Raw genomic sequence first — 14,431 nt, forward strand, 5'->3', positions numbered from 1 at the left:
CAAGCCGGTACAACCGACCACATCTGTGCTACCCCCCACCGCCCCCCACCTCCCCTGCAACTTCAACAAGAGGCTTCCCGCTCGGTGTGCAGCGGCCACAGTGGCCAGGAATTAAAATGCAGCAAGGAGGAGCCGGGAGCGTCAGCACCGCGTCTCCAGGAGCGCACAGCGCTCGCCTCGGCCGCCGCCGCCCCGCCCGCCTGGAGCCGCGGGGCCAGCGAGCGCAGTAGCAGGTGCTCAGAGCCCAGCCGCGCCAGCCTCGCGCGGCTGCTGCCCAAGTTCGCCCGGGGCCCGAGGAGGGCCGGGCCACCGAGAGAGGAGCGCAGCCGCCGCCACTGCCACCGCCATCGTGGACTTGGAGTCTTGAGAGGAGACGGGCCCACGGAGCTGCGAGCTTCGATCAGCAGCGAGTCCGGATCAGCCCTAGGAGGTGTTGCTTGGGCTCCGCAGTTCCCAGCTCGCAGCTCTCAAGGAGGATAAGAGGCAAGGAACAGCACACCCCTGCTTTTCTAAAGACGATCTGTGCCGAGGGGGAAAGCGATAGTTTCCCGGGACCAGCAACCTTGGAGGGGCCCGGCAGAGAGCGGCTTTCCGCAGGACGCCCTGAGAAGCCCTCGGCCCCAGACAACAGTAGGCACCCCGCGGGACTCAGGAACTGGACTTGGGGAAGCCTGGGAGCGTCTCAGAGGAAAGCAGCCCGGAAGCCGTGAGAAAGAAGGGTCCTGGAGAGAGGGGAAGGAGGAAGTCGCCACTGGGCGACCACTCACCCCAGTACACACCCACCCCACCCGCCGAGACTGGAGCCGCGGAGTGCCTCTGGGGGCGCTCGTTCCTTGGCGCCTTCCCTCGCTTGTCCCAGCACCACTGGGCTAAGGGCCAGACTAGTGGGGTCCCCGGGACTGGCCAAACCAGGCATGGTGGCCCAGTGGTCTCTCTCTCGGGATCAGCGTAAAAACTGGGGTTAGTCGGCTCAGGGGGGACTCAGCTCAGGGTCCCCCGAGGTCCAGGACCAGGATAGGTCGGCGGGCACAGCGCCCAGGGATTGGAGAGGCGGCTCCCAATGGGGCCCCTCCGGAGGTAGTGCCCAGTGACTCTCGTCCTTCTGGAAGACTCGGGACCAGCAGAGCCTGGAGGGGGAGGGGGGGACACTCAGGAGAGGCCAGAGCTAGGGGCGGCGGGCTGAGGCGGCACTCGGTCCCGGGCGAGCGCCCGCGGAGGCGGCGGCGGCGACGCCGGGCGGGCATGCCGCGCCACCGGAGCTCCTGTCGGGCGCAGGCTTCCCTTGCGCAGGCTGCACGCTGCTGCTGTTGCTGCTCCCACTGCTGCTGCGGACTCCCATGGCGGCTCCGCCCGGCCGGGGCCGCCGCCGCTGTCGCCAGCCTCAGGCTGAATGAATGAGCCGGAGCGGCGGAGCCCGGCTGCCCGCGACCGCGCTCAGCGGCCCGGGACGCTTCCGTATGGCCCGCGAGCAGCCGGCGCCCGCGGCGGTGGCGGCAGCTAGGCAGCCCGGGGGCGACCGGAGCGGAGATCGGGCGCTGCAGGGGCCAGGGGTCGCCCGCAGGGGGCGGCCGTCCCTGAGTCGCACTAAATTGCACGGGCTGCGGCACATGTGCGCCGGGCGCACGGCGGCAGGAGGCTCTTTCCAGCGGCGAGCGCTGTGGGTGCTGGCCTTCTGCACGTCCCTCGGCTTGCTGTTGTCCTGGTCTTCGAACCGCCTGCTCTACTGGCTCAGCTTCCCGTCACACACGCGAGTGCACCGTGAGTGGAGCCGCCAGCTGCCGTTCCCTGCGGTCACCGTGTGCAACAACAACCCCCTGCGCTTCCCGCGCCTCTCCAAGGGGGACCTCTACTACGCGGGCCACTGGCTAGGGCTGCTGCTGCCCAACCGCACGGCGCGCCCGCTGGTCAGCGAGCTACTGCGGGGCGACGAGCCGCGCCGCCAGTGGTTCCGCAAGCTGGCCGACTTCCGCCTCTTCCTGCCGCCGCGCCACTTCGAGGGCATCAGCGCTGCCTTCATGGACCGTCTGGGCCACCAGCTGGAGGACATGCTGCTCTCCTGCAAGTACCGGGGCGAGCTCTGTGGCCCGCACAACTTCTCCTCAGTGAGTTGCCCTCTGCGCGAACCCGCCCTTTCTGACCCCGCGCTTCCCAGGAGTCCTGAGGCTCTTAGGTGGGCCCTAGGGACTGGACAGCAGGCCCCTGTGAGTGTCACCACTTCCTGACTGGGTGTCACCTCTCCTCAGTGCCCAGGCAGAACCCACTCTCGAGTCCCCTGAGTTTTCAAGCGGTGGGAAACTCGGTCTTGGCACTGTCTAGGAAGTCACCTTAACGCTATTAGAGTCTCCTTGTACAGTTCCTTCCGGTGTCAGCTCTCAAACTCTTCCCTCTACTATCTGTGGTCTCTTCTCTAAATAGTGGTACACACCCACCACTCGAGGTTCCTGGGACTCAAAGCTACTGCTCTCTGTCTGGGCTTTAGAGTTGTCTTAAATTGGGGACTTGTTCTCTTTGGAGAGAACCAATACAAAGCCCTTCAAAAAGATGGGCTAACGAAGTGTTTTAGGAGCTCTGTTTAAGATCCTTAACAGCTTATGATTTCAGAGTTCCACAGGAAGTCTAGGAGAAAACTCCCAGGACATCAAGGCACCTTTCTTCTGTTGGGGGGGGGGGACCCGCTCCATGAGCATGCCCACCCACCTTGCTCCTGCAAGGTGTTAAATGTGGATCTTCCTGGCTGAAGGAATATCCTTAGGTGGGAAACTTGCACCAGGCTCAGAAATGTAAACAGCCAGGGCCAGGAGAAGCTGTGCTGGAGATTTGTGAGCCATTTGCTATGCTGGTTCCCCCACACTGTGGGTCTGGAGAACGCAGATGTCAGGCAGAAGGTATCTGCCTTGTGCAGTCTGTCTCAGAAGAGCTCTGGTGCCAGGACCCAGCGTGGTGCAAGCCTGTCCAACCTTTCCTGTGTAAACGCCCCTTAGGTGGGCTCTGGCTTTTCTACCAGTGCAGGAAAGGTTGGTGTGCATCCGAGTGTAGTACTCTCAGAATGGTCTCTCCTCCGGATTTTGTCTCTGACAAAGCTTTTCCTGGGATGGCAGAGTTGCCACCGGTTGCAACAGGTGTTGGCTTGATGCTGGTCATTCTAGGTCTCTGATTGGCTGTTCTGATTATCTCTTGCCTGAGATTCCACCCTTAGCTTCAGTCTTTACTATGTTGATTTTTGCTGGGTATAGAGTAATTCTGACTTATCCCTCCCTAACACATTCCATGTTGGGGGGCTGGGGAGGGTTTCAGCTGGCCTTCGACCATCTGTCTCATCTGAGACTCCCTGCCTCTGTAAGCAGGGAATGCTGTTAATACATACTTATACAAGGCTTCTTCTAGAACCTCAAGCACGGTGCATAAAGCCAAAGAATACAGGCAGCGACACTTGGGGTCAGTTGGATTTTGGCTGAACACTGGTGAGCATCCTCTAGAGTTAGACTGAAGTTCAGGGTTGTATTTAAGTATGAGCTCTAAGTTTCGGGGCACACAAACTCTTCAATGCAATTCTGCATTGGACGATTGATTTACAACGCAGGTTGAATTGCCTTCTGACAGCCTGGATTGCCTTCCGATATCACAGCGGACCCGGATTAGCAATGGCTTTCATCCCTATATTTTAAATGAGGAGGGAACTGTAAAGAGCACTCTCTTACTTAACATCAGCAAGTTCAGAGTCTAACTTAGTAAACTACCAGATTAGTTACACAGAAGCCACAGGGAACCTTCCTCTCTGATCCTGGGTTGCTATCAGAAAAACCTGCCTGAGTAAGACTCTTGCCCCCTCCCCCACAAGTCTGGTGCCTCCTAGAAGCTGGGAGAATGGAATGGGAGCCATTCCAGGTGGTCTAGGTAGATAGAGCCTAGGCTGAGACTGCATGCTGAGGAGACAACACCTGGCTTCAACCTCCAAGACAGGCACGGGCAGGCATGGGCAGTCACGGGCAGTCACAGGCAGGCATGGGCAGGCATAGGCAGGCATGGGCAGGCATGAGTGGTATGGGATGGGAGATAAGGAGGTAAAAGTACTACTTCCCCAAAGGCTTGTGCCTTAGGAACTCAAAGTGACCCCTGGTGGATTATCCTTCTGCTCCTGTCCTAGGAGTTTCAGGCCCTGTAACAAGGCGTACTGTGGGCTGCTGTTTTTCTACCTGTAGACTTCTGAAGTGACTACAGGGGAGTTGTTGACACTGAGTGGATCTCATCATAAAGGCGTTCTTTCCTCTAACTTCCTGCTCTGTGGAGGAGCCTTAGCCATCCTTCATGGAGTGGCCCTGTGATGTAGAAGCTGAGGGTGGGAATTCTTGGGTCACATGGTTGCTCAGATTCTCTCTCTCTCTCTCTCTCTCTCTCTCTCTCTCTCTCTCTCTCTGTGTGTGTGTATTGGGGGGGAGGCTCTCTCTCTCTCTCTCTCTCTCTGTGTGTGTGTGTGTGTTGGGGGGGAGGATATTTTTGGCTTGGAGTCTTTCCTGACCAACCCATCCAACATCACACACACACACACACACACACACACACACACACACACTAATAAAAACAAAACCCATAGACAGGTTTCTTCCTGTTTTTCTCTATTCCCCTGTGTATGTCACTGTACCTGCTAAAACTGCTTGCCTCTCCCTTAGACAATCGAAAGAACTGTGGGTAGTTTTACTGCTATCTTCCCAGCACAGAACCTGACACATAGATGCCCAGGAGAGACTTGGAAAATTAGTATCTTCACGAGGTATCTGCAAGATCGTGTCTTCTGGGGTCTTGGTTGACTTCCTCCAGCAAATACCTGTAAACTGCATTCCCAGGGGGAAGCTGGCAGCCTGTGGCATGAGGAGCAGGCTGTTACGCACTTACTAGGCACCTGGAATTCTCACGGTGTAAGACGGCAGAGCAACAAGTGAAGGGTAGAGCGTTTATGGGAGACTTTCAGGGAAGGTACCAGCTGTCTTTAGTTAGTCCCACGTCTGGAAACAAACACCAGTAGGAGAGAAACAGATTGCCAAGGGCAGTCCGTTGGGCTAATTCTCTAGGCACACTCTGGGCATGTTCACTGATGCCTTTGGAGTTGTTGAAGCTGGGGAAGGTTTCATCACTCAGCAGTCAAACAGAGCAGTGCTTGCTTCTTCTGAAAACCTGTGTTGTTTCCCTGGCATCGGCTGTGAACCTCAGCTCTACTCTGGCTCCTCTGTAGCTCCTGGCAGTGGAGAGAGTAGTCTGGGCAGGAAGCAGAGCTGTGAGGCGGAGCTCTGAGAGCCCAGGGGGCCTTAAAAGAGAAACCCGAAAGGCTGGAAATAGGGACAGGCCAATGCTGGGTAGTTTCTACTTCAAGAACAGGAGGTCATTGCCCTCTCTGGGAAACAACATGCTTCAGGAGGACAAGTCAGACAGATCTGGTCTTGGGCTTTAGGTCTGTCCCTTCCTACCAGTATTCCCTGGGCAGACACTTTGCTTCTGAGCCTCCAGTAATAAGGTCTCTGTCTGAGAGGTAAGAGGAGATATCTTGGATGGCAGTAGTTGTTTAATATTCGGGAGCCATTGCTAAAGTATTAAAAAAAAAATAGCTAGGCACCATGTATTGGCACATGGTGGTAAGAGGTTCTAAATATTATCACCATAATTATCATATCTTACCCTGGGTACTTACCTGAGAGAGGTGGGCATGCTCGTTCTTATTTTAGTCCTTGAATCAACCCTGTCAACTCTGTGCCAAGGTCTTTATTAGATGCTAGAGGTATAAAATTAAATAAAGCTTCGTAAATACCCTTCATCTTTGCAAGAGATATGTGAAGCAGAGCCGAGGGCATACAGAGCAGAGTGAGGACCTCCGATGGCTTCCTGGAGGAGGTGACATCTGAGATGAATCTTAAAGACTACATCGGAGTTCCAAGTGAGAGGAAGAGACAAAGGATCAAAGGAACAGCATGCACAAATAAGAGAGCCCAAGGGGAAATACAATGCAGTGAGATTGAACCAGTGCCTTCCAGTACAGACAAGTTTAAAAGAGCATCAAATAGCATCGGTGGAAAGATCCCAAGGCAAGAGTGTGATTGGAACCTGGGGGCTCAACTAAAGTTTTGAAATTTGCAGCAAAAATTCTGATGTGTTTCCCTTCTGGTTGCTCTGCGATCATACCTGGGCCCCAACCCCTAGCTTTTACGGTCATTTCTAAGCCCATTGGGGAATTCCCATATGTACCTACTTCATCCCCTTCTCTGTCAGAGTTAACCTTTAGTTCAGATTTGGATCATTCCTCCACACTAAAAGCCAAGGAAACAACATTTAGGGTTTTGTGGTTTTGTTTTGTTTTAATCACATTTTTACCATATCAAGAAAACTGGCTGCTATGAGCCAACAGTCGAAAACCAGAAACGATTTCAGTAACATATTGTTTAAAATCAGCAAATTTCTGTCGAAAGGGTGCTAGGCCAAGCAGCCTAGTGGCTGTAAAGATGGATCGCTTCAGGGAGTCAGGAAAGAAATACTTCTGCCTTTTATAGAGAACAGAATAAATGAGCTACCGCATGTAAAGTGCTTAGACCCGTTTCTGGCATCCAGCAAGCAGTCGATGAATGGGAGTCGTTCCCATTTTTATTACTTGCATGAGCATTTACAGTGAAGGGCAAAGGCAGATAGCATCGCGCGTCTGTGACAGGCCAGACCCTGGCTGGCTTGTTTCACGTCATCTTCATAGTAACCCTGGACAGTTTGTGATAATCTGTGTGTTGTAAATGGAGGAGATGTCATTCTGAGAGAGTGTGCAATGTGCTTCAAGTCAAGAGCCAGCGGGTAGCAAGGCCAAGTTCAAATCCAAGTTGCCATGACTGCGGGAACAAATGCTCTTTCTGCAGCAGCATAGGAAGGGAGCAGCGATGGGGAGGAGGTGGGGTGCATCTGCTAGGAAGTCCGGCCCAGCCTCAATTTGGCCCTGGCCAGCTGTGTGCCTTTGACCACAGGACTCCCTTCTGCAATAATAGGATATGAGCCAAATGGCCAGTGAGACTCAGCAGCAGAGTTCTCCGTTCAAGTGGGCAGTCAGGGGGAAAGCAGACTTGAGTCCTGCAGATGGCTAGAGCATCTCGGCCATCCATTTCTTTTCTTTGCAGAGCTGAAGCCGTGATTATGGGGGAAACATACACGTTATTGAAGTGCTGGAGACAGGACGGTGATTAAATAGACATTTATACAAGGAACATGAAAAGACCTCTACCGGTTATTTGACTTCAGGGAAATTAGTTTAGGGAATCAAATGTAAACTCTACCCAGGTCTGCAGATATCCAAATTGACCCACATCAGGCTAATTCTGATAGTGGCTATTTGGGGGCCACTGTGGCCAGTCATGAAGGCATCAATCAGATGCCTTCCCAATTGAGAAGGAATTGCTGGAGCAATAACCAGGCCATTTGCTCGGTTCGTGTGTATCTTTGACCGTGCTGATTTGGTTGGGTAGATACTCAGGCCATTCAACCAGGGCTCAATAAATACTGTGAGCCAGTCACTGACCTACCAAGATGACCATAAATCTAATCTGTCTCTGGCAAAGAGGTTCTCAAAGGTCAAGGTGCTTTATCCGCACTGTTGGCTGTGAAAGGAGGCCCCTACTATACCAAGAATGGGACTGGGATCTGTGTGAGGCACCTATCCCTTGAGCCATATTCACCTTTATCAAAATCTCACAGGCACTGGGGAACCCATTTCTCAGATCTGGAAACCAAGGCTCAGGGGAAAGCACAGTCACACAATCAGGAGGCAGCTCAGTGCAATTTTAACCAGAGATTGGCCCAGTTCTAAAGCTGCTGACTCTTGGGTGTGGAGGTTAAACCTTCCTGGAAGAGGATCGCTCAGTTCCTCAAGCCTTCATGAGAAGTTTCTACTGATGGTTGGTTGGTGTAGACCACGGGACTTCTGTTAGATTCCATGACCCACACCCCTAGAGGGAGAGATGGTTCTAAAGAGTGAGGCTCTGGGTTGGTGAGATTGCTCAGTGGTTAAGAGCACTGACTGACTGCCCTTCTGGAGGTCCTGAGTTCAAATCCCAGGAACCACATGGTGGCTCACAACCATGTGTAATGGGATCTGATGCCCTCTTATGGGGTGTCTGAAGACAGCTACAGTGTACTTACATATAATAAATAAATAAACCTTGGGGCAGGAGCTAGCAGGAGAAGGAAAAAAAAAAAAGAGTGAGGCTCCAGCATGAACTTTTCATCCACAGCGGCAGGGCAGCAACCTTACGGTAGGAGCAGTGCTCAGGAGTAGGAAGTCTTCATTGTATCCCAATCTAATCTAAACAAATGAAATTGTTACAGTTTCCAGGGTCAATAAAGAGCTATGAGCCCTTTCCATTCTTTGGAGGACACTGATAACTTGAAAACCTGGTTGTTGCCGATCTGAGATCCCTCTCAGGCCGATTCTAACAAACAGATGATTCATTCATAATTAGAACATTGAACTGTTGGTAAAACAAACTGACTGTGGATGGCCGGGCTGTTTGCTTCCCTGAGCATGTCAAAAGTCTCCCTGACACCATTGTTTACACGGTTAATTTGCTTATTAAATTGTTTCCTCGGATTCCCACACACATTTACTGAGTTCCTACTCTCTACCTGGAACTTTTACGTCTACTGTTTTATTTCAGTCTGGCCATGGACCAGACAAGAAAGTGTCCCCTTCTCCCTGAGGAAACTGAGGTACAGGATGGTCACCCGAGATCATAGAAAAGAAATACTGATCTTAGGGTCCTAATGCTAACCTTCTTTGCATTATTTCATAATCATTTCCTTTTGGCCAAACAAGCCTGCATCTTTCATCATCCCAGTCTAGTAAGGAAACTATAACATGCATCCCATCTCAGTTCATTCCTGTATAGTGATAGAGGGTACCTATTGCTCTCTTATGGACACCAAAGAAGGAAATGACCTGCTTAGCATCATACACAGGGAACGGAAGAATCAGTAAAATTGCATCCGGTGTGCCCAGTGAACATTATAGGTTGAGCTAACTATAACATGGCAAGATGCCTAGAACCTCCGTACCTGCTGATCCAATAGGTAGGGATAGGGTCTGTCATGTATTTCTCACAAGCTCCTGGTGATGCATACAGTGTTGGTTCATGATCCACTCTTTGAGACTCAAGGTTCTGAACTTCTTGAAGCTCCAGAAAGTCAAGGGGCACCATAAGTACAGTTTCCTGGCTCTGTAAAAGTCTATTGGGGACCAGCACCCTAGTGTGAAGAAAACATGGAAGGTCTGAGGGGGCTGTTGACTCACTAGGACACGCAGCCAAAGCCTCTGCTATAAGAAATTAGGGTCAATAGAGAGTGATGGGCCCAGCCAGAACATCAGCCAAACTGAAGTGCAAAGGTACTAGCTTTGACGTAGCAGAGGTTGTCCCAAGCAATGCTGCTTCTATTGCCTGAGTTCCCTGTGGAGCTTGGCAGGCACTCCTTGCTAGGCTCCCTTCTTCCCTACACTCCAGGATGCAGGCCCAATAAGATTTAAGGACCAAATGCCTTGAACAATGGCCCCATGAAGTTGCCTGTGCCCTTCTCTCTAGAGCCCATGACAGTGTTACCTTACCAGATGTGATGGGGTTAAGAATTTGACACGAGATCATCCTAGATTATTCACACGAGTCCCTTGTGATCATAGGTAGGCCCTTGTGAGTGAGAAAAAGAAGTTGGTCTTGGTGGTGCAAGCCTATGATTCCAGATACTCAGGAAGATGAGGCAAGAAGATCCTAAGTCTGAGGCCTGCCTAGGCTAGAGAGTAAGTTCAAGTCTAACCTGGGCAACTTCATGAGAGTTTCTCTAAATAAAATGGAGAAAAGGATGACCAGAGAGAAAGGTTGTTGACAGACTGCTTGCCTAGTGTGTAAGGCTCAGCGGAAAGGAGATGGGGAGAAGAGAGGAAGGAAGGAGGTAAATCAGAAAAAGGAGGGACTGGGCAGCCAAAATGTGAGATGTATGTAGCCCCTGGAGCAGAGAGAGTCAAAGAGAGAGATTTGAAGCAATGATAGCGGAGACACAGGAAATGGCCATGACAGCAGCCCCCCAAAGCTGCAAAAGGCAAGGGGAAAAAAAAGATTCACTCTGATATCTCAAGGGGAAGCACAGCCTGTGAACACCTTGATGAGAGCCAGTAAGACTCTCAGTGGATTTTGACCAGCGTGCTAAAAGATAATAAGCATGTGTTGTTTGAAGTGACTACAATTTGCAGTCCTTTGTTACTGAAAAATAAGAAACTTGACCCAGCCAAACTGGCTTCAGATGTATCAAGTGTGTTCTAGAACAGATCATCCTTCACAGTAGTGAAGCAGGCTGGGTAATTTCGGATCAGGCAGGGTCTTCTTTAAAAAAAAAAAAAAATCTAGAAAAAAGAATGTGCAACAAACACACATCTGTTTTTCCAAAGCATCATGGGAATAATTTAATCACACTTACATTCATGAAAGCTTGGGAATTTATGCTTCAGAAACTGGGGAAAAGGCATCGGGCCAAAGGAAAGAGTCAGACAAATTCAAGTTCAAATCCCAGCTCCGCCAGGTATCAAGTGGGTAGCTGGTAGGAACTTCTTACCGCATTTGTAAAGCCCACACCATACCCTCCTTGCATGGTTGTTGTGAAATTTAAATAGGACAGTATATTGATCTATTACAGTTTGTTTATTGAGAGTCAGTCACAGTGGGTGTAAGTTGAGTGTCAATACAGAAAGTATCTCTGTATCTATGAAAGCATTACAGATGTAGGAGCTGGTGTCCCCCTCAATGGATGATAATTTCACTTCTTCCAAGAAGGTCCTCCAAGGCTCCAGACACTAGCTTCTCACTGTGTCACAAGTCTATCTGGGAAGCATCATGCAATTTTTATATCACACTTCTCTGGGCAAGCCGGTGCCTTTAGTGTCCTGATCAAATTTAAACTTCAGAGAGGGAGGGGCGAGGAGAGGGCTCAGTTGGTAATGTGCTTATCAAGAACCGAGTTTGGGTTCCCAGCACTCACACAGAAGCCCCATGTGGGAAGAGTGCCTGTAATATTAGCACTGGGGAAGATCCCTGGAGCTTGCTGCCCATGCCGTCCAGCCAATTAGTGAGCTATGGGCTCAGTGAGACCGTCTCAGAAAATAAACTGGAGAAATGATTAAGAAAGCTAGCTTATGGGACCTCTGGTTTTCATGTGTGCCTGCAAACACACATACACACCACACTCACTCACTCACATACACAATCGTGTGGTGGTCAAAGGGGGGGGGGGGCGGGGAATCGGAATTTCTCAGCTGTTAAGAGCTCATACTACTCTTGCAGAAGACCCATGTTTGGTTCCCAGCACTTACATCAGTTAGTTAGCAGCCTCTTGTAACTGCAGCTCTGGAAGTTCCAACTTCCTCTTGAGGCACTCTTCTGTCACTTACACTCATGTGCACATACTTACACACACACACACACACACACAATCTAAAGTAAAGAAATCTTAACTATTAAGTGGGAATCCAAGAGGGGCACTGGAGATATAGTCAGCATATTTGTGTTCAGCCTACCAACCCACTATCTCCGAAGCACCAGATTTTCCCTCTGTGAACTCTCTGGGTCTGAGCCATTCCAGTCTTTCCCACATCTGTATTCTGGCCACCCCTTTCCCGATTCTGATGGCATATCTGATCTGAAAGTTGTTGATACTCTGATCTCTGAAAGTGAAGGGTTTAATCTTCTCTTGGAACCCCTCCCAACAAAAATTATTTTCCCACTTTGAAATGGCACGGCCATCCACTGTGAACTCACATCCATAAATCTGAGCCTACTGCCCGGGAAAGTAGATGAGGTTTGATTCTGCTTCTCAGCCCAGTCTCACAGAGCAAATTATGGAAAGAATTTGATTTATAGAAACACCTCAAAGGCTCTGGAGTGAGACGCGTGTTTATTCACTTTATTGCCATTTATTTTACGCTATCTCTTTATGCTCCCTGCACATGGATTTGAAAGACTATCTGGATAGATGCTTATGGCCTGCCAGATTGCACGGCCCCGTTAAGGCACATGGTTCTCTTTGGTAAGACTGCCAATAGTTCAGACTTGGGGGGCTCCTCATTTCCGTGCTGGGGCAAAGCCCAGCCTTTTAGCTAGCAAGATGGAGATGTGAGCCTGAAGTTTCAGCCTGAAGTTTCCCAGCTCTGGGCTTGTGTGATACACACCCAGCTGCAAGCGCGGGATGCAGGCGGGCAGGCTTGATTTAAGATTCAAATAACTCAGAACAGCTGGGGATATTTAGCATCGCAATAATTACATTACATTTTTGACGGTACATGGAGTGAGAACCTTTTTTGGGGTGGTTGTTGTTGCATATTCTATGAGCATCCAATCTCTTAACCAGGCACGGAAACCGAACTCCATTTCTCACATCTGAGGTGTTTCATTTTAAAGATCCGGCCAAGGATAGCATCTCAGCCTTTAATCTTTACCATGACTATAGAATGGCAAGAGCTATGCCCTGTTTACCACAGCCAGCGAACTCAAGTCGGGAGAGCTGTGGCACGGAGGAAAACGGGAAGCAGGTGGAAATGATCAGACACCCCTGTGTGCCAGGAGTGAGGGGATCACCTAGGCAAAATGACATTTATGCCAAGAGATGTTGATGATGGACTCCACAAAGTTAACTATGATGAAATGAATTGATCTTAGGAGTTCGGACAGTGAGGAAAAAAAAACCTACTATGTACCAGGCTTACTCTCTATTTTCCGCCACTGTCACCACAATCCTTGAAAGAAACAAAATCAGAAAGGGGAGTCTTATTTTGGTTCAGGGTTTCAGAGAGTTGCTGTCCAGCATGGTGGAGAAGGCACAGCTGACTTCCTGGCAGCTAAAGCAGGTGGCCAAGGCTGTATACATTGTAGCAAAACAGAAAGCAGAAAGAACTGTGGGTAACAAGGGCTAGATTCATCTTTCAAGACCCACCTGGAATGGTCTACTCCCCATAGATAGATAACAGCACCGCCATTTGGGAAAGAAGTGTTCAAAGCAATAGCCTGTTGGAGATGAGATGTGTTAGGCTCAGACAGTAATACTCTTTAACCCCTCAGAACAACATTTTAAGAATTATGTACTGTTGCACCCATTTTACAGAAGAAGAAATCAAGGCCCGGGCTAATGGGGTACATCCCGCTGAGGACTTAGCAGACAGCATTATTGATTTTGTTTTGCTTTTTGGATCTTCGTTGGTTTGATTTTGAAAGAGTCTTCGGTAATTCAAGCTGGCCTACAACACCTGATTCTCCTGCCTTTCCGCCCATGGAGTGATGAGAGTTCAGGCTCACACCACCACATTCAGCCAATAGACAGCGATTTGAATGGTAAATTTAGATAGATTCATACCTACTTCATTCCTGGCTCACTATCACATTCCAAGACTCTAAACTAGCAGATGAGACAGGACAGTCCCCATGGGCCCTGTGACCTTGGCTGCCATCCCTCCTTCTAACCCTGTGGAGTCAAGAGTTCATAGCCTTGAGCTGCTGTGCCAAGTCACTTATGAGATTTCTCACTGTTTCCAAGAAATTTCCCAACATCCATGCCCTTGCTCAAGCTGCTGCTTTCCCTGGGTGCCCTGCCTCTCCCACGTGTCTGTTCTCAGTGCTGGGGTTGGAGATGAGCTCACATATCCCTGGGGCTGGGGTTTGTGCTTTGGGGGAGAGTTTGCTTCTCCACCTGCACCCCTCTCTGTACTTGAAATTTTTTAACCTTGCGAGTATCACTTACAACACATACACACTGGAAACAAAAGAACAATTCTGTTTTTAAAACACTGCACCTTTTCTGTGGTAGTATCAAGCCAGGCCTCCCCATTAGGCAGCTACAAAGCAGAGGGGTCTAGGCCCATTGTGGAATCCTTTCCTTTCTTGGTCTTGGTTGCAGTCAGTGTTTCTAGCCCTGTCAACTGTCATGTCTCTGAGAGCAAACACCACAGCTGCCTGGCACTTGGCGCTGTGCCCTATGGGCAAAGCTGCCATCTACTCATTATGCTGTTAAGGCAGGAGAGTCATCACTCCACAATACCTGTGGACTTATTAATTTATTCCATCTACACAGGGTTCCTGGGAGCCTGCTTGGGCCTGGCCATGGCTTGGCAGCACAAGGGCATGAGTTTGACCATCCCTCACAGAGAGACTCTTCTAGAGTCAGGCTTCCCAGTCTCCATGAGGAACAGAAGCATCGGAGGGCTTAACTAAAAACCCCTAGCCAGCTGAGTGTGGGGGCTCACACCTCTAATTCCATCTTTGGAGGCTGAGGCAGGAGGATCTTCTCAAATTCAAGACCAGCCTGCTCTACCAAGTGACACCCTGCCACCAAAACAAGCAAACAAAGGCTCTAGCCACAGCTCACAGCTCACAGCTATTGAGTCAGAATT

At 50.3% G+C, this 14,431-nt stretch overlaps 1 protein-coding gene across 3 annotated transcripts in view; it reads left to right on the top strand.

Moving 5' to 3' along the window:
- The window catches only part of Asic2 (acid sensing ion channel subunit 2), a 1,035,978-nt gene that overhangs the window by 773,462 nt on the left and 248,085 nt on the right, over positions 1 to 14,431 (top strand). The window contains exon 1 of one of the 3 annotated variants that reach the window (XM_076936186.1): positions 107 to 2,201. The exons of 1 other annotated variant lie outside the window; for it this stretch is intronic. In XM_076936186.1, coding sequence (XP_076792301.1) covers positions 1,395 to 2,201 — 807 coding nt within the window. In that variant the 5' untranslated portion in view covers positions 107 to 1,394. Of the gene's footprint in view, positions 1 to 106; positions 2,202 to 14,431 lie in introns of those variants that run through there. One more of the 3 variants, XM_034505873.2, reaches the window with a different exon arrangement.

The sequence above is a fragment of the Arvicanthis niloticus genome, chromosome 6 (genome assembly GCF_011762505.2).
Source record: "Arvicanthis niloticus isolate mArvNil1 chromosome 6, mArvNil1.pat.X, whole genome shotgun sequence".
Classification (NCBI taxonomy): Eukaryota; Metazoa; Chordata; class Mammalia; order Rodentia; family Muridae; genus Arvicanthis; species Arvicanthis niloticus.